Source organism: Carica papaya, chromosome 6 (assembly GCF_054855325.1).
Source record: "Carica papaya isolate Zhongbai chromosome 6, ASM5485532v1, whole genome shotgun sequence".
Taxonomy (NCBI): Eukaryota; Viridiplantae; Streptophyta; class Magnoliopsida; order Brassicales; family Caricaceae; genus Carica; species Carica papaya.
The window spans coordinates 8,239,157-8,259,937 of record NC_142314.1 but is presented as its reverse complement, the minus strand read 5'-3'; the positions used below and the strand labels follow the sequence as shown (position 1 = coordinate 8,259,937).

General features: G+C 37.0%; 1 protein-coding gene across 1 annotated transcript; it reads left to right on the top strand.

Moving 5' to 3' along the window:
- The first annotated feature begins 952 nt into the window (after positions 1-952).
- Positions 953-6,405, top strand: LOC110818959 (F-box/RNI-like superfamily protein). Its single transcript, XM_022048017.1, has 4 exons — positions 953-1,357; positions 1,497-1,702; positions 1,846-1,939; positions 4,728-6,405. The coding sequence occupies exons 1-4, from the start codon at positions 1,154-1,156 to the stop codon at positions 6,177-6,179; spliced, it is 1,956 nt and encodes a 651-aa protein (XP_021903709.1). The 5' UTR covers positions 953-1,153; the 3' UTR covers positions 6,180-6,405.
- Positions 6,406-20,781: the final 14,376 nt, after the last annotated feature.

The following is a 20,781-nucleotide window of genomic DNA, read 5'->3' as shown; positions in this document are numbered from 1 at the left end:
TTTAATTAACATTGTTAATTTTTATGTGCTACTTAAGCTTACTTCATTAACTAAATCATTTTTAAAAGATTACAAAATTCATTAAAAATACTTATTTTATATTATTAATAATTTAATTTATATTGTTTAAATAAATGAACATTTTATTTTATTTTTTTCTTTAATGTTAGTACATAAATATTTTGAGACAAAATGAGAAGTCTCCGGTGTGAATTATCAACTCTTTGAGTGTTGTTATGGTTAGATCTTCTGAATTTTTTTTTTTTTATTTGATAAATTAAATAATAAGTCAAAATTTTAATCTATTATAATTATTTTATTAAATAAATTTATTTAATTATTACTTAATATTTATTTAACTTAAAAAATAATTTATTAAATTTGGATACTATTATCAATATATTAATAAATTAAATTTTTAATCATACTAAACTAAATATCGTAAATCAATTAATTTTAATTTATATTATATTTACAAAATAAATAAATTATATTTTCAGTAAAGTTCAAATCACATAGAAGATAAAAATTTTAATCACTAAATTATTATATTATTAATTTTTTATTATTATCACTAAATAATTATTTTTAATAAAAATAAAATAAAATAAATTATTGAGCCTTAATCTATACATTACAAAATTTTGTTCATATAAGATGAAAACTTGTAATCTTTTAACTAAAATACATGGATCTTAGCTATTAAATTTCTAAATTATTAGATTTCTTTTTCCCCCCTTTCACTAGACACTTATTACTAATTAAATTTAATTAAAATAGTGTATTTAATTAAATAAAACAAACATTTTGTCTTAATCTATACATTACAAAAATTTTATCCTTCAAAATACATTTTGCCAACTTCGACCTTCCAAGATCATCTGCTAACGTGTCCATTTGTCGTCAATTTAAAGGGACCAACATTAGACATCCACCGAAATATCAGCCCCAGTTATTCATATTATACGGCACCGTTTAGAATACGCCGCAAACCCCGCTTCTTTGATCGGCTGATCCCAAGCAAGCGCACCCCGTGTCGTTACAAGAGTTTCGGGATTAAATCTTAGTCCTCAAGGAATCCAGTCCATCCTGATAAGAGAGAAACTGAGAGAAAAAAGTAAAAGTGTAAAGCGAAGAAAACAAAATTCTGAAAATGTCGCATGATAGCGACGGAGGAGGAGGAGGGAGCGGTAGCTTGGCGGAGAAGCGGAGGCTGGATCAGCTACCAGCAGCTCTACTGGCTACAATCATGACGAAGCTCGACATGGCTTCCGTCTGCTCCGCCGCCGCAACTTGTAAAACTCTCAGGACCTGTGCTTCTCATCTCCTCTCCTTCCTCCCCACCTTCCATCTCCTCGTGAGTATCGTTTCCACCAATTCAAGTTTTTTTCTACTTTATCTCTTTTTTCCCCCATCAAATTTTCTTAATTGAAAATTGTTTTTGATGTAACGAAAGCACAAGTTTTCTTAAATCTTTTTTGTATTACTTCTTTTAGGACATTGCACCGTCAAGCGAGTTGATCAGGCCGTTGTTGCCACCAAACCCGTACCTCAGGAGCCTCAAGCTTGACTGTGGTAGACTCGATGATTCAGCGATCGAGCTATTCACTCGGCCTTCTTTGCAAGAGCTTTTTCTTCACAACTGTGAGGATTTTAATGGGCGGTTGCTCTCTGAGATTGGAGCAAGATGCAGGGATCTGAGGTATGTTATTCTCAAAATTCTCTAAATAAGATGTCCTTATCAAGTCTACCTATTCCTATTCTATGATTTTGGTAATTTGCGTGATTTTGGATACATTGCAAGGGATTTGTGTTATTGGGTTTTGTGTACGTGAATTCGTTCAGGGTTCTCTGCTTGGGTTCGGTGGCTGAGAAAAGAGGGCGAGCCATTCATAATTCTGATCTGGAGGAGTTACTTAGTGGTTGCAGTAAGTTAGAAGTAAGGTTCTATAATCAATGATTAGTGAAGCTATGATTAAAAAAAAAAAGTATACTCTATGTTGAAAATAGCGGGTAACATACCCTTGCATGGCATGGCTTACTGCATCGTTAGACTCTTATTGCAACTTAGTCTTTCCCCCAGATCAGCCTTAGGTGATTGGACTAATGTCTTTAAAAAGATAGCACAGCTTGGACTCTTTTGTAAATGAAAATATTTTTTTCTAGTTTTCATTTCCTAAATCTTTTGTGTGGGTATACATGAGCTAATTAAAAAGATGAATCACAAGTTTTGGGAAATTATGGTGAAAATGAGTATGAGATTTGTCTAAAAAAATGAGGATCAGATTTGAAAGAAGTGAAAAGCTGCTTTCAGTTTTTTCTTTAAACTATTTCATTTTATACTTAATTACTTCACAAGCACACATCAAAGCACATGTTTCCGTTAATAAACACGTTGATATATATGAAATTTTTATGAAGTTACAAAAATATTTTTGGATACTAAATGAAGTCTTGTTCTATTAAATGAAGCCTCGTAGTAAGAGTCTGTACTTCTGTTGCAAAAAAGTAAGAGTCTCTACTTAGCCAGGGATATATCTTACTTAATGATTGAGATGAAATTTGGTAATTGGTATTTCTTGGGTCAGACTTAAAGAAACTTTTTTGTTGGTCATCCAATAAAATTTTCATCAGTGTTTCATATTTGGCATTAGTAGCTTGATTATTTGGCAGCTTCCTTTTTTTGTTTAAATGCATAGATGTTTGAAGTGTTTGATATGTAATCTCCAAAGAAAATCTTCAGGCAGCTTGAATGATAACATGCATTTGGCTTCAATATAAATCTTGTTCTGGAGGCTGCATGCTTTAGACAAGAGAGAGTAGCATTATTAAGTTAATCCCACTAGTGCACTAGTTACATTTCAGTAAATTTTAACTGTTTCAGTTATGTGCTTAATTTTTTTACTTCCTGATCTGCTTCAGGAAGTTATGTAAATGTTCTAATAATTCATTCCTTCTCATGCCAGTTAGGGAAAAAAAATTGATAAAACAGGTGCGTTAGATCCACATTAGGTACTTATTAGATTTAACACTGATGTGACTCTGACAAGAAAATTTCCCAACTTCTTATAACTAACATTTATAGAACTTTTTGCATCTAATTGGAATAACCGATGTAAATGAAATAAGGTGCAAACTTTTGAGATGTAAAGAAAAATTAATTTTCCATTTTTTTCAAACTTGATTCTTTATCTAATTTTTTATGATAGCATTAACTCATTCAGTGAACTATCATATGTTTAGATTTTCCCATAGAAAATCTTGTCCATGTAGCACAGTCTAACATATTGGCCAATGAAGGTATGTACTCTGAGCATGATATATCACTTAGGACAAATTAGAGACTACTTGTTCAACTTAAGGATTTAGGATAAAACATAGATTTTAGATTTAGAGTTCTTAGATATCAATCTAAGAATTTTTAAGCATTACAAATTAGGGTTGATTGCATCACCCAACTTGAAAGATTGGAATTTTTCTTAAAACTCTATTGAATAACTGAACTTGTCTCAAAAGACTGATTACAAAGGTATTCATAGTGCTTCTTAAGTAACATTTCTCAAATAAGATTAGACTTCAGGAATACTGATATTTTATTAGAATTACAACAATGGATTCCTAAACAATATAATTCTAGATTTAAAATATATATATTTCCTAATCAATGTAGAAAATTGAAACAAAATCTAGTCAGCATCACTCTCTCCTGGTTGGAAAAAGCTCAACCACGAGTTTTGAAGGAATAAATGACATAAAACCTTGATGTCAGAGCTTCCCTACAAAAATTTATTTGATTTTGCACTTAGTCATCTTTGTCAGAAACAAAAACAACGCAAACACATTGTTTAGAACCGTTAACCCTTTGCATCATGATGAAATCAGCATTATTTATCCTCCCTTGGATAAAAATTTCTTTTTCCATGTTGCTAATCTGTTTTGCACCATATCAATCTGTTACCAAAGAACTCTTTATTGAATAATTAAACTTGTCTCAGAGAACTGATTATAAAAAATTTTACATTACTTCTCTATTAACCTTCTACCAAATAGGATTAGACTAATATTACTAAAATCATAATAATAGACTTCTAAGCAACACAATAATTCTAGATTTAAAAGAAATTTAATTCTTAATCTATTTTGAAAATCTAAAATCAAATCTATTATGCATAACCATACCAAGTCATTTGATCATGAGAATTTATGTAAGACTGCTTTGCTTAGTTCTTCTTCTTTTGGAATGTCTATTAAATTGTCCCCATACGTACAAAGTTAAAAATTAGAGCAAAAAAATAGTTTAAATATGTAATTTGGTTATATGTGGAGCTCAGATTTTCTTATATGGATTATTCTTCTGAGTTATCTGGGTAAATCAATGACAATGTCTTCTGACCATGAGATGAGCGAATCTATTTTTCATGAAAAAGGACGACTTCTATTAAGATTTGAAATCCATTTTACTTGTAATAGCCCATTCAAGTTTTTGCAATGCTTCATCTTTTATTTTATTATTTTTTAGCATCAACAGAAATGTAATGAATTTTGGGGAAATTGTTGTCCCTGAGTTTCTCTTGAACTATTTATTAGGTGTTTACATGTCATTTAAAAATTCCACATTTGAAATTATATTAATATGTAATGTGATGCATTTTGTATTTCTTTTCATTTTTGTTATTACCATAAATTTTCTAAAGATGTTATGCGTGTTATCTCTTTTCTTTTCATAGGCACTGATGCTGATGTTCGATGTCTCATTATTTGTTCGTAATAACTTCCCTCGTGTTTGGTCTTTAGCTTCACAAAAACTTACTTATCTTGAGATTGGCTACATTTCTTCTGTTATGGTTACTGAACTGCTTAGCCCAAATATCAGACCCCATCAGTCCCTCAATCCCATTCAGCCGTTAATATTGCCAAACATCCAGAAATTGTGCCTTTCAGTTGACTATATTACTGATGCTATGGTAAGCACAATATCAAAAGGTCTTGTCTCCTTGACACATTTGGACCTTCGCGATACACCCTTAGTGGAACCAAGGGTTTCATTTGATCTTACAAATGCTGGATTGCAACAAATTAATCAACATGGGAAATTGAAGCACCTTTCACTTGTCCGAAGTCAGGAATTACTCATTACCCATTTTAGAAGAGTTAATGATCTAGGGATACTCTTGCTAGCTGACAGATGTACAAACATGGAAAGCATTCATCTTGGTGGGTTTTGTCGTGTTACCGATACAGGTTTCAAAACTATTTTGCATTCTTGCTCCAGCCTATACAAGCTTAAGGTGTCTCATGGCACTCAACTAACTGATTTAGTTTTTCATGATATCACTGCAACTTCACTTTCTCTGACCCATGTCAGTTTGAGATGGTGTAGTCTTCTGACCAACCATGCAGTGAAAAATTTGGCATCGAACCTGGAACTTGAGGTTCTTGACTTGAGATGCTGCAAAAGCCTTGGGGATGGAGCCCTACAAGCTGTCGGTAATCTTCCTAAACTAAAGGTTTTATTATTGGATGGCTCTGATATAAGTGACTCCGGGCTAGCATATTTAAGAGCAAGAGTCATAAGTTCATTAATTTCATTGTCTATTAGAGGGTGCAAAAGACTGACAGATAAATGCATCTCTCTTCTGTTCGATGGCACCTCTAAATTGGTGTTGCGAGAACTGGACCTATCAAATCTTCCTCACCTGTCTGATGGTGGAGTTTTGACGCTTGCAAAGTGTCGAGTTCCAGTAACTGAACTCCGACTTCGACAATGTCCCCATGTAGGTGATACTTCAATCATGGCATTAGCCTCTATGCAGGTTGATGAGGACAGGTGTCATGGTAGTAGTTTGAAGTTGTTGGATCTTTACAATTGTGGTGGCATTACTCCACTCACATTCAGATGGTTAAAGAAACCCTACTTTCCAAGGTTGAGATGGTTAGGGGTGACAGGAAGTGTAAATAGGGATATTGTGGATGCTTTGGCTAGAAATCGACCATTTCTACGCGTGGTGTGCCATGGAGAGGAACTCGGCTTTGACCAGTGGGATGGCTCAGATGGGGTATACATGCATGACTATGATGAAGTGGATGAACTTGAACAGTGGCTCCTAGAAGGTGAGGATGATGAAAGTGAGGATGAAGAGATGGAAGATGCTGAAAATAATGAAGAAATGATACCATAACTTTCCTGAGCAGGGTTTTACTCTATATTTACTGGTATCAAGATGGCAGTTGTAGATATGCAGAAATTGTGACTCTTAGATGAAACAATTTGCTTGACAAGATTATGACCTTGTATGTATGTGTGTATGGATGTAAGGATCTGTTCACCCCTCTGGCTTTGTTATTTATTATGGATGTCCAGTTATATGTGTATAATGTTACTCAATGCACAAACTTTTGATTTCATTCTCCCCAGGTCTGTTCATAGTCCTTTAGGCCCAGTTTGATTTGGTGATGGGAAAGTGGGGAAACCCCCCGCCCCCGCGCGCAGGACTAACCCTTTTTCTTTCCTCCTTGCATTCCTATTGTAAAAACACCCTTGATCTGAAGGGACAGTTGTTTTTTGGGACAAGAACAGCCCTAGTTTGGTGGAACACCCATAACAATTTGACTTGATGAAAATCTTGTTCCCCAGAAGTCTAGGATGAATGTATGAGGAATGCCCTCAAACCTCAGCATCTGACCTGGCCCATCAACTTTTGCTACTAAAGCTTCATGAATAGAATTATTGCTGGGGGATTCGCAATCCATCCTTTGACCTTTTAAGAAATGATGATGGCTATTGACTACTACTTTTTGCCTCTGGTTGGCCGCAGAAAGTGATTATTGTCTGCCCCTTTGTTGCTGATGTTGGAAAAACACTATATGGATCGGTGATATATATATATATATATATATTCCATTTATTTAACTTTTTAAAATGACTAATTAAATCTTGATTTTAATTACAAATAATGGATAAATTGTTTTGAAATTTATTTTAAATTTAAAATCTTATACTTACGTTAGACATGATCTTACAACATTCAGTTTTAAGTAACTTTTGGATGAACATTAATGAAATTTATGTTATCTACTCTAACCATAGCATTAAAGTCTAGAATATAAATTACCATGATTTATATATATAGTGTTTGATTTTTAAATTAAGAAAAAAGAAATATTATGGTATATATATATATATATAATGTTATAATTACGTATCCTGTAAATTAATTTGGAAGAAAGTTGGCAGTGACAAATTGATTTAGAAAGGTTTGTGTTATAATGATGATGAATGTCAGGAATATATCTCTTGGGGAAAAAAAGATCGACAGGTCAGCCAACACGCAGCATGAACGGGACGTTTATATGTGAAACCTTATCCAATTAAATCAACAAAGCTATGATTATGGATGTTTGTCTTTTCTTTTCTCTTCTTTTTCTGAACACTTACTCTGGCAAGTAATCCGCACCATAAAATGTGCATGGTAATTAATTACCAGTTAATTGCTGCAATTAAGGCAGTACTAAATTAAAGTTTTAATCACTTAAATTTAACTTTTATAGTTTATGGTTTAGAAAAAAGAGATACTTATGAATGCACCAACTTAATAGGGAAAAGTAAAATTCTAAAATCATTTATAGACAAATTTTATATCAGTTTATAAAAATAATATCCAATATATAAACTCTTCTTTTGGGTTGTATTTGATATAAATTGTAGGTTACCACTATTTGCCCGACTTAACAGTAGATCAGCTCTATTAAGAGTGCCAAATATTTATATATATATATATACACACACATATAATCTACTGTTTGTTTGGATTTGGATTCAATGATTCTTCTTTTAGAAAATAGTTTTTGAATTGGCGGATTATTGGAAATGAGACGATGCCAAAACTCCCAAAGTTTTGTTCTTCTTTTGTAATAGTTTGCATATTAATTATATTCTTTTCTGATTGAGTTACAATTACGGTATTGTTGTTCGGATAAGAAAATAATGAGACAAAATCTTGTAACCTTGTTTTCTACAAAAATAAATATTAAAATTAGTCTATAAGATTACATATTTTACTTACGAGCCTATTGAGTCTTTGGTATTTCATTTTTTTATTTTAATTGTCACTTTTTATCATATACAATTTAATTTTCGAAGCAAGTTAAAAACAAGAAGTAGGTTAAATAAGAATGAGTTATACACGTACATATAGGTATTTGGATAATAAGTACGTATAAATGTGATGATAAAAAATTAAAAACTAACATCATATAAACCATTTTATTTGTTTACTTTAATTTTATGAACTCATTTAATACAATAATTTTTATAATTTTCTTTATATTTTAATATTTTACCTACTGTATTCTTATTCGTATTAGACTACTGCAGTAAGTTAAAATATTCTAAAGTGATTTTCAATCTCTCTTTATGAACCAGATGTTAATTTGTTCGCAAATATGAGAGAATAAAGGCACCATAGGGGCATGTCTACACCTATTTGGTGATCCACCGATCCCATCGAAAGTGGAAGTTCAATATTGACGCCTTTATATAAGGCTAACCTAGTCTTGCAGGAGTTGACGAGGTATTTAGAGGTGGAAGTGGTGTGGTTAAATGCATTTTTTTTTAATAGTGGGGGATTGGCATATCCGAATCAAACTAAATTGTTGACAATTTAAGAGGTTTTTGTTATCCTTACTATTTGTAAGGATGTTAAAAAAAATGGAGTTCATTACTGGGATTGATTCTACAATAGCTATTTTATGGGCTAAAAAGAATTTCATTTCTTAGATTTTGAGTGATATAACAAATAAGATAAAAAATGATATCCTCTTGATCCATTCGTTGGAGTTTCATCATATTGATAAGGAAAGGATTATGGTAGTCAATTCTTTAGCTATGATAGATTTAGGATAGAGAAAAATGTGCTTGTTTGGTTATATTTTGTGTTTAATATCAGGATTTTTCAGTCTAATACATTTTTATTACTTTCCTTCTTTTTTTTTGTTTTATTTATGTCTTTATATTTTCTGGTCTGATGGTTTTTTTAAAAATATTTTTGGTCATTGGGAGTCACTTGACAATTTAATATGAGGGGTTAACCCAATATGGTTTTATTATTCCCTTGGCTTTTTGTATGTTTTGTATCTTGTGCAAGTTTGTGGCATCCTTTAGTCAGCTCTCGGTTGTTGTTAGTTGTAGTCGTGGATGTTAGATTTTTTTCTCACACATTTTTAAAGCTTTTTTTATGCATTGTTCTTATGTGGTTCATTTTCTTATTTAGTGTCCTATGTGGTTTGGCTGGTTGAGGTTGGTTTTTTCTTATTACTGTAAAGTTGTTGTGAACTATTTTATGGCGTTAAAAGTAATTTTGTTATATCATCATGTATTATCTTATTTTATATGTCTTTCTAGTTATTGTTAATGTCACTAATGTGTCACTATCTTCTCTTTTGCTTGCTTTAATTTGTTGATTGTCGATTGTATCTTTTTGTATTTACTCAAAGGTGTTAGAAACACTGTTAAGGCAGGACACCTTTTTATGCTTTCTATTATTCTTTTTTGATTTTGTGGCTTTCATCTTCCTTGCTTTTGGCTGGTTAATTTATCGTAATAGTTTTTGTAACGGCCCCGGAAATTCAAAAGGAAATACATATAATAATTTGAGTGCGGAAGCGAAATAAAAGATTAAATTTAACATCCCTTACACAATAACTTAAAAATACTAAACAATATCATGGAATAAGTCTCTAAAAGAAATACGAGAAATGAGAAAAATAAATGAAACTATAAAGTATCTAGTATCTACTCGCCGTCTTCTTGTGGATCGAGCTCGGAAACTAGGTCCTCCTAATCTGAAATTATTAAATAAGGAATGAGCTACACTAGTCCAGTAAGGACATCACACTATATCACCGTCACAGAAGTAAATGTTGGTAGAAAATAAAAAAAAAATAACCAATGGAGCACAAAGTTTAAAGTAATACATTTATTTAAAATAAATCTATTTACTCTTTTTCTTACCAATGGAGAACCTGTGAAAATAACCTATAAAGACAATAACATCATACAGATCATAATTTCATGCATAATCAGTAATATAAAATATATCATGACAGATCCGTATTCATTAACAATAACTGATTATCACCGTTTCTCGTTTTCACCAGCCTACTAATATCTATGGCGATCCATAGGGATGTCTCCGCTACACGTGAACCATTCTCCTTAACAGTCTTAATTTCAATATCGTCCCCATACCCCATCCGGTATGAGCGCCAAGACATTAAACCTCAATACCTCGTCCGCTATGAGAGTAAAGCGGGTCATCCCTATACCCCGTCCGGTATGAGCGCCAAATGACCGAATCTTCATACCCCATCTAGTATGAGACGATGCTCACGATAGGGTTCCCCATGAACCTGGTCCGCCTACCATCTACCAGGATATCTAGTGAGGCCATCACCTTATCTGTTTTCCCTTAGTCTCCGTTACCAAGTTGAACATAATCACATAAACAATAAACATGCACCCGATAATACAATCATATCGTAAATTCTAAAATCATACAGTGGTCAAGTAAGACAGTAATACATGCATTTAAAATCATAGAATAGATAGACCGGATACCATAATACATTTAAACTGTAAAATAAATCAAGCAGGAATCGACAGAGAATAATGTCTGATTTCGGGCTCCATTAGCAACCTTAATTAATTATGCATATCTATTAATTTGCATAAAATACAGTATTACAATTTATTCAAACTTTAATTCTATGATATGAACTAGGGTGAGGGGTCCTTACTTGATTTGACGCTGAAAACTAGATTGTTACTGCGCCTATGGGCGGTCCCTAGGTTCCCTAAATTTTTTCTCGGGAACTGAAATGCGTTTATAGTACCTACACATGTTCCAAATAACCCAAAAATTAGATCCATGGCCTATTTTGCTGTTTTCGACCGAATTCAGCCAAACTAGCATCGGTTCCTGTGAGAAAACACACTTAGGGCCCTCGATGGACCGAAAAAATGTAGAAAACTGAAACTCACCGGCGGTGGGGCTCTCCGATGCGGCGACTCCTCGGGCTCACGTTGCGGTTAGGTGTTTTGTTTCGGTCAACCTGTAGTAGCCAAAAATTACTCTAGTGCGGTGGCGAGTGGCAGCAGTCGGCTTCCCGGCGGCTGGGCTATCTTCTCCGGCGAGGGGCTCTGGTGGCTAGGGTTAGGGTTTGGGTGCGGTTGTGATTATTTATACCCATCCACTTTTAATCTGGGTCGTTCATCGCTTTTAATCTAGACCGTCCGATCGCGATTAAATAGGGAGTGAATCTGGGTCGTTCATCGCGATTCAATATGGACTGTCCGTGCACGATTCAATTTGGGTCGTCCTTGTGCGATTCAATCTGGACCGTCTGTGCGCGATTCAATATGGATCGTCTGTGTGCGCGAGAACAGATCTCAGTTGTTCGATCGCGCACACGCGAATCACCCACGTGGCTCCCTCCCGCGTCAGTGTCTCTGCCACCTGGCGCGTCCTGGTTGGTCGGGGCTGCTGACCGAGCAGCTGACGTAGTGTAACTTTTTAAAATGCGTTTTAACCTCTGGTTTCTGATTTTTCTTTCAAAAATGCCCACAGAACCCAAATTTTCACTCATTTTCTCCAAAATTATTTTCAATTGAATCCCTAAATAATTTTTACCCCTTATTATTATTATTATTATTATTATTATTTTCATTAAAATAAATTAAATTAAATTAATACATATTTATATTTATATAGAATTAATAAAAATAAAATAAAATAAAAATAATAAAAATAATTGGGTGTTACAACTCTCCTCCCCCCTCCCCTCCCTTAAAAGAAATTTGATCCCTTAAATTTGCCTCTTACTCTCGATCGAACAACTGGAGGTACTGGGTTCTAAAGTCTGATTCTAGCTCCCATGTAGCCTCCCTTGGTTTGTAGTTTTGTTATACGACCTTTATAAAGGATATTTTTCGGTTGCTGAGTAATCTTCTCTTTCGATCCGTAATGTCGACAAGTACTTTCTCGTATGATAAGTTCTATCGGAGTGGGAGAGGTTCGTGGGCCAAGACATGAGAGGGATCCGGGTTGTACTTGTGTAGCATAGACACATGAAAAATATTCTGGATCTTGGAAAGCTCTGGAGGCAGTATTAGTCTGTAGGTGGTGGTACCAATCCTGTCTAAGACTTCAAATGGTCCAATAAATCGGGGGTTCAATTTTTACCTCCTGTCGAACCTACTAATTCCCTTAAAATGAGTGACCTTATGAAACACCGGTCGCCTTTCTCAAACACTAAATCTCTCCTCCGGGTGTCCGCATAACTCTTCTTACTGGCTTTGAGCCGTCTGAATGTTCTTTCTGGATCTTAACTATCTAGGATGTAGTCTTCCCTACCAGCTCCGGGGTAAACAATTTTTTATCGCCCACTTCTTCCCAACAAATCAGCGATCTGCTTGTGTGCCCATATAATGCCTCATACGGAGCCATGCTAATGCTCGTTTGGTAGCTATTGTTGTAGGCGAACTCTATCAGGGGTAGATGGTCGTCCCAATAGCCCCTAGAGTCAAGGACACAAGCTCGGAGCATATTCTCAAGTGTACGGATTGTCCTTTCTGACTGTCCATCAGTCTGAGGGTGGAAGGCAGTACTAAGGGACAGCTTCGTTCTCATGGCTTGCTGAAAGCTACTCCAAAACCGAGAAGTGAACATAGGGTCCCTGTCGAACACCACTTTCACTGGGACTCCATGTAATCTGATTATTTTTCGGATATATATTCTTGCCAACTTATCCAAGGGATCGGTTATCCTGATGGCTAAGAAGTGGGAAGACTTGGTAAGTCAGTCAACAACTACCCAGATGCCATCACGTCCTGAGCGTGCCTTAGGTAACCCTGTCACGAAGTCCATGGTGATATGTTCCCACTTCCACTCTGGGATCGGTAAAGGCTGAAGTAACACACCTGAGCGCTGATGCTCTCTCTTGACCTACTGACATACCAAGTATTTAGACACAAAGTCAGTTATGTCTCTTTTCATCCCATTCCACCAAAACCGGGGTCGCATGCTTTAGTACATTTTAGTGCTTCCGGGATGCATGGCAAATTTTGAGATATGGGCATCTGTCATGATGTCTCTCTTTAACTCACTGTCACCAGAAACACACACCATGTCCTGAAATCGGAGTAACCCATCGGTGGAGACTCGAAATTCTGAGCTAACTCCCTGTTCTACATCATTCTTGAGGGCTATTAGGGCAGGATCAGCTGACTGAGCTTCCCTTATTCTCTGGATTAACTTAGGCTGGACGGTTAGATGGCCCAAACATGTGACTCTCCTCAAGTCCTGAAGTAAAACTTGTTGTGTGGCCCCAATTTGCCAACATTCTGAAACCATCAAATTGGCTAAGATACCTGTAATTTTTTTACTGAATGCATCGGCTACCACGTTACTCTTACCCGAATGGTACAAGATGTCACAATCATAGTCCTTAAGAAGTTCTATCCACCTTCTCTGATGCATGTTGAAATCCTTTTGAGTGAATATGTGTTTCAAACTCTTGTGATCAGTATAGATCTGAAAAATCTCTCCGTATAAATAATGACGCAAAGTCTTCAAGGCGTGTATGATTGCGGCAAGCTTTAAGTCATGGGTGGGATAATTTTTCTCATGACTCTTTAACTATCTGAACCCATAGGCTATGACCTTCCCATGCTGCATTAGAACACAACACAGGCCTAGATAGGAGGCATCACTATAAACTGCATATCCCCCCAATCCACTTGGTAAGGTCAGCACATGTGCAGTAGTCAGCCACTTCTTTAATTCTAAAAAACTTCTTTCACAGTACTCATTCCACTCAAACTTGGCATTCTTCTTTATGAGTCGGGTTAGGGGAACAGCTAGACTAGAAAATCCTTCAACGAACCTGCGGTAATAGCCCGCCATTCGCAGAAAGCTACGGATTTCTTTAACTGATGTCAATTTCTCCCAGCCGAACACCGCTTCAACCTTTTCAAGATTAACTGATACTCCATCCTTTGATATGATGTGTCCCAGGAAGGCGGTCTGCTCAAGCCAGAATCCACACTTACTCAACTTTGCGTACAGCTTCTTTCTTCTGAGAAACTGCAAAACCTAAGCTAGGTGGTGAACATGTTCCTCTTTGCTTTTTGAGTAGACCAGTATGTCATCGATGAATACGATAACATATTGGTTTAAGAATTGACTGAAGACCCTGTTCATTAGATCCATGAAGATTGCTAGGACGTTGGTTAGCTCAAATGGCATGACCAGAAACTCATAGTGTCCGTACCTGGTTTGAAATGTCGTCTTGGGGATGTCTTCTGTCCTTATTTTCACCTGATGGTAACCTAATTGCAGGTCTATTTTAGAGAAGACTTGCGCACCCTGTAAATTGATCGAAGAGGTCATCAATCCTGGGAAGGGGATACTTGTTATTGATTGTGACCATGTTCAATCCACTGTAATCAATACATAGTCTCAACGTTCCATCTCCCTTCCTGGCAAAAGTGACTCCGACACCCCAAGGGGACACACTATGTCTAATAAAACTACTGTCTTCCAATTCAGTGATCTGTTTCCTCAGCTCCTCCGTCTCAACGCGGCTCATGCGGTAAGGAGCAACCGAAATAGGCTGGGTGCCTGGTTGTAGATCTATGGTGAACTCGACTTTTCTGTCTACTGCCAATCCGGGTAGTTCATTCGAAAATACATCTGAAAAGTCTCGGACTACTGAAATCTCTTGAATACAATTCTCTTTCTTGGGTTTGCCTAATTAGAGAAAATAGCAAGGTTAAGGTACTCGACAAATAAGAAAACTTGCCATCAATGAATAAGTACTAAATGATTTTATTAATTTGTAAATGGCTCCTCATTAGGATGATTGAATACAACCTTCTTGCTAAAATAATCTACGGTGGCGTGATATACCACTAGCCAATTCATCCCTAAAATTACATCAAAATCCCCCGTGTCTAATTCTATTAGGTCTACACTTAGTTTTTTATTTGCTATCTCCACAGCACAAGCCCTGTAGACAACTTCTTCTAATAGTGTTACACTCCCAGCAGTAGACACAAATAATATTGAATCAAGTTAATTAGGTAATACATTAAATTTGGATGCAAAAACATGTGAAACAACTGAATGCGATGCACAAATGTCAATCAAAATATGAACAAGATGGTTACAGATAATGTACATATCATGTACCACGTTCGGGTCGGCTTCGGCATCCTGCTGGGTGAGGTTATAAGCCATGTCCTAGATAGGAGGTATGCCCTAATTCTCCTTCCTTGGGCACTCTCTCGCATAGTGTTGAGCACTACCACAGATGCGACAGGTGTTGTTGGGGCGGTAGCATGGTCGGTCCCTGTGATTCCTGCCGCAATGCTGATAGATCTTACCACGTCCTGCCACTGGAGCCTGAGGGGGAGCCTGGATCACCGGTCTAGGCCTCTTGTTATGTTGGACAGGCACAGTAAGTGCTGGTCTGCGGGATGGAACTGAGGGTCTGTGGTTTCCTGCTGACTGAGGGAGGGTGTGGAGGCTCTTCTCCACTAACTGTGCCTTGGCCAGAACGGTCGAATAATTCCCGAGCTCCAGTACAAACAAATGTTGTTTGATCTCTGGGTGGAGGCCCCACTGGAACCTTCTAGCCTTCCTGCCCTCATCCATTAACGTCTCAGGGGAGTATTGGCCCAACTCCAGGAACTTATGAGCATATTCTGACACAGTCATGTTCCCCTGGACCAACTGGATAAACTTCATCTTCTTCAGATGTCGGATGTGCTCTATAAGGTACTCTGCATGAAAGGCTTCTAGGAACTGTTCCCAAGTAACTGGAACAGGCAGGGTAGTCTGCTTAAGTTCCCACCAGCATGTAGATAGCAAGGGTGACCCTCTACTCGGGAGTCACCCCTAGGGTCTTGAAGGCCTTCTCTGTCTCCGCCAACCAGTACTGGGCATCTTCAAAAGAGGATTTTCCTGCAAAATTAGATGGGTTCAGTCTCCTGTACCTCTCTATGTAGCCTGGGTCAATCGTAGGAGGAACTAAGTCCCGTGGAAAAGAGACTGGGCCAGGCTGAGGATAGACTAGGGGGCCCTGTGGTGGTACTTACTAATATGGTGGGGGCACTGGATTATACTGTAGCGGTGCCGGGTAGTACTATGGCTGAAGCACCGGATTATACTGCGGCGGTGGCACCGGGTGGTACTATGGAGGAGTAGGGTCGTACCGAGGTGGCTCCGGATCCTCTCGCTGCAGTGGTAGCTCAACCTATAGCAGTGGTGGAGGGTTAGGTAACTCCCTCCTCTCCTCTTGTCCCTGCTGGGCTGCAATGAGTCTTTTTAATATCTCAAATATTCTGTCCACGTCTTTCCTGAGTGAACCCTCCTGGGCTGCTCGGTTTAGTGGAGGTCTTCCATTTCTCATCTCTCTATACCTGCATTTCACAAAGAAAAGTTGAGTGATAATTCATTGTTTGAGGTTTCTCTAAGTATTATTGTGTAAGGGACGAGTCCGAGGAACGCGGCTCTAATACCAACTGTAACGGCTCCGAAAATTCAAAAAGAAATACATATAATAATCTGAGTGCGAAAGCGAAATAAAAGATTAAGGTTAACATCCCTTACACAATAACTTAAAAGTAATAAACAATATCACAGAATAAGTCTCTAAAAGAAATATGAGAAATGAGAAAAATAAATGAAACTATAAAGATCTAGCATCTACTCGCCATCTTCTTGTGGATCGGGCTCGGGAACCAGGTCCTCCTGATCTGAAATGGTTAAATAAGGAATGAGCTATACTAGTCCCGTAAGGACATCATACTATATCACCGTCACAAAAGTAAAGGTTGGTAGAAAACCAAAAAAACAACCAATGGAGCACAAATTTTAAAGCAATACATTTATTTAAGATAAAATCATTTACTCTTTTTCTTACCATTTGAGAACCTGTGAAACAACCTATAAAGACAATAACATCATACAGATCACAATTTCATGCATAATCAGTAACATAAAACATATCATGAATCCGTATTCATTAACAATAACTGATTATCACCGTTTCTCGTTTTCACCAGCCTACTAATATCCATGGGGATCCATAGGGGTGTTCCCGCTACACATGAACCATTCTCCTTAACAGTCTTAATTCCAGAGCTGTCCTCATACCCCGTCCGGTATGAGCGTCAAGACATTAAACCTCAATACCTCGTCCGGTATGAAGGTGAAGGGGGTCGTCCCCATACCTCGTCCGATATAAGCGCTAAATGACCAAGTCTCCATACCTCGTCCGGTATGAGACGACATTTACGGTAGGGTTCTTTATGAACCCGGTCAGTCCACCATCTCCCAGGTTATCTAGTGAGGCTGTCACCTTATCTGTTTTCCCTTAGTCTTCGTTACCAAGTTGAACATAATCACATAAACAATAAATATGCACCCGGTAATACAATCATATCGTAAATTCTAAAATCACACAATGGTCAAATAAGACAATAATACATATATTTAAAACCATAGAATAGATAGAGTGGATACTATAATACATTTAAACTGTAAAATAAATCAAGCAGGAATCGACAGAGAATAATGTCCGAATTCGGGTTCTATTAGCAACCTTAATTAATTATGCATATCTATTAATTTACACAAAATACAGTATTACCATTTATTCGAACTTTAATTCCATGATAGAAAATAGGGTGAGGGATCTTTTCTTGATTCGACACCGAAAACTAGATTGTTACTGCGCCTACGGGCAGTCCCTGGCGGCTAGGGTTAAGGTTTGGGCGCGGATGGGGTTATTTATACCCATCCACTTTTGATCTGGGCCGTCCATCGTTTTTAATCTGAACCATCCGATCACGATTAAATAGGGAGTGAATCTGGATTGTTCATCGTCATTTAATCTCGGCTGTCCGTGCGCAATTCAATCTAAACCGTCCATGTGCGATTCAATCTGGACCATCCGTGCGCGATGCAATCTAAGTCGTCCGTGCGCATTTTTGATTTGGGTCGTCCGTGCGCACGGGAACGGATCTCATCCGTTTGATCGCGCACACGCAGATCGCCCACGTAGCTCCCTCCCGCGTGACCTGTCACGTCAGCATCTCTGCCACCTAGCGCGTCCTAATTGGTCTCGGCTGCTGACCGGGCAGCTGACGTGGCGTAACTTTTCTAAATTGTATTTTAACCCCTGGTTTCCGATTTTTCTTTCAAAAATACCATCAGAACCCAAATTTTCACCACATTTGTAACACCCAAAAAAATTTATTTATTATTATTATTATTATTATTTTACTGAATTATTTTTAATTAATTCTAAATAAATATAATTAAGTGTTAATCGAATTTAATTTATTTTAAATTACTTTAATTTATATTAAATAGAAATAATAATAATAAATATAATAAAAAGGGAATACTGTTGTTTGATTATTGAAATATAAAAGTATGACATGTACTATGTTACAGATTATGCATGAACTTATGATATTTATGATATTATTATTTCTATATGTCGTTTTTATAAATCCCACTAAGGTAAGTGGACGATATATGGTTTAATTATTGATAAATAAATTTACTTAAAACTTGTGCTCCATTGGTTGTTTTTTATTTTCTACCAACTTTTATTTCTGTGACAGTGATATAGTGTGATGTCTTTACTGGGTTAGTGTAGCTCACTCCTTACTTAACCATTTTAGATCCGGAGGACTTGGTTCCCAAGCCCGATCTACAGGAAGACGGCAAGTAGTTACCTAGATGTTTATTAATTTCTCTAATAGTCTTTCATTTCCAGTATTTTCCTTTATAAGACTTATTTTTTATATTGTTAGTACGTTTAAGTTATTGTGTAAGGGATATAAAGCAGAACCTTTTATTTTGCTTCCGCACTTATATTCTTTATATACATTTTTCTTTTAAATTTCCAGGGTCGTTACAACATTTTCCCAAAATTATTTTCAATTAAATCCCTAACCAATTTTTCAAGGTCGTTACGGACCGAAAGAGCATATTACTCCGCAACCAGGAAATATCCTTTGTAACAGTTGTGTGGCAGAATCACACGTCAAGGGAGGCTACATGGGAGCTAGAATCAGACTTTAGAGCTCAATACCCCCAGTTGTTCGATTAAGAATAAGAGGCAAATTTGAGGGACTAAATTTCTCTAAGGGGGGGAGAGTTGTAACACCCAAAAAAAATTATTTATTATTATTATTTTACTGAATTATTTTTAATTAATTCTAAATAAATATAATTAAGTATTAATCGAATTTAATTTATTTTAAATTACTTTAATTTATATTAAATAGAAATAATAATAATAAATATAATAAAAAGGGGGTAAAATTATTTTATGGATTTAATTGAAATGAATTTTGGGAAAAATGGGTGAAAATTTGGGTTCTGGGGGTATTTTTGAAAGAAAATTTGAAAACCAATGGTCAAAATGCAATTTAGAAAACTTGTGTCACGTCAGCAGGTCCGGCCAACCAGGACACGCCACGTGGCAGAGACACTGACGTGGGAAGCCACGCGGAAGGGATCCACGTGGGCAATCCGTGTGCGCGCGATCGAACGGCTGAGATCCATTTCCACGCGGACAGACGGCCCAGATCAAAAGCGCGTACGAACAGCCCAGATTCATTTCCTATTTAATTCCGATCGGACGGTCCAAATTAAATCACGATAGACAGCTCAAATTAAAAGTGGAAGGTTATAAATAATCTCATCCACACCCAAACCCTAACCCTAGCCGCCAGAGCCCTCGCCGGAGAAGACAGCCCAGCCGCCGGAGGACCGACCGCTGCCGCCTGCCGCCGCACCGGAGCACCTTCCGGTCGCCAAACGAGGTAAATATTCTCCTCTTGGCTTGGATTTCGATTCTAAACCCACTTGTGGCTAAATTGGAGCCAAAATACCAGCCAATTGGCCGGAAAACACTACCGAAGCCCAATGGCGCCGCTGCGAATTTTCTCAATTTTTGCCTCCGATGAGACCCTTCCTGATTCCCGTTCAATGTAATTTTCACACCATTGTGACCACATTCCTTCCTCTATAGGTTGACTGGAGCAAAACACCAAATCGCAACTCGAGCTGGAGGAGCCACCACACTAGATAACCCCGCCACCGGTAAATTTCAGTTTTCGATGTTTTTTCGGCCCACCGAGGGCCCTAGGGGTGTTTTATCACAGAAACCAATGCAAGTTCGGCCAAATTCGACCGAAAATAGCCAACCTGAGGTGGATCGCCGCTGCAAGCGGCAGCGCCGACGCCGGAGCACGGTGGAGCCGCCGTGCCAGAATTTTAAAATTGGCCGAGTAGGCCCTGGGTCTGATTTTGAGTTATTTGGGGACATGTGCAGGTACCGTAAGTATGTTTCAGTTCCCTGGAAAAAAATTCAGGGAATCTATGGACTGTCTGTAGGCGCAATGAAAAATTAATTTTAGACTTCGAATCAAGTAAGGATCCCTCACCCTATTTTCTATCACATGATTAAAGTCTAATAAGTGATAAAACTGTATTTTATGAATTATATAGATACACGTAATTTATTACGGTTGCTAATGGAGCCCGGACCGGACGTATTTCCCTATCAGTTCCTGTTTGGTTTATTTTACAGTTTTAAATGCAGTATGGTATCTATTTTATTCATTCTAGAGTTTTGAATGCATGAATCACTGCTTACTTTATTTCGGCCTGATTTTGTGAATCTAATAATATGCTTGCC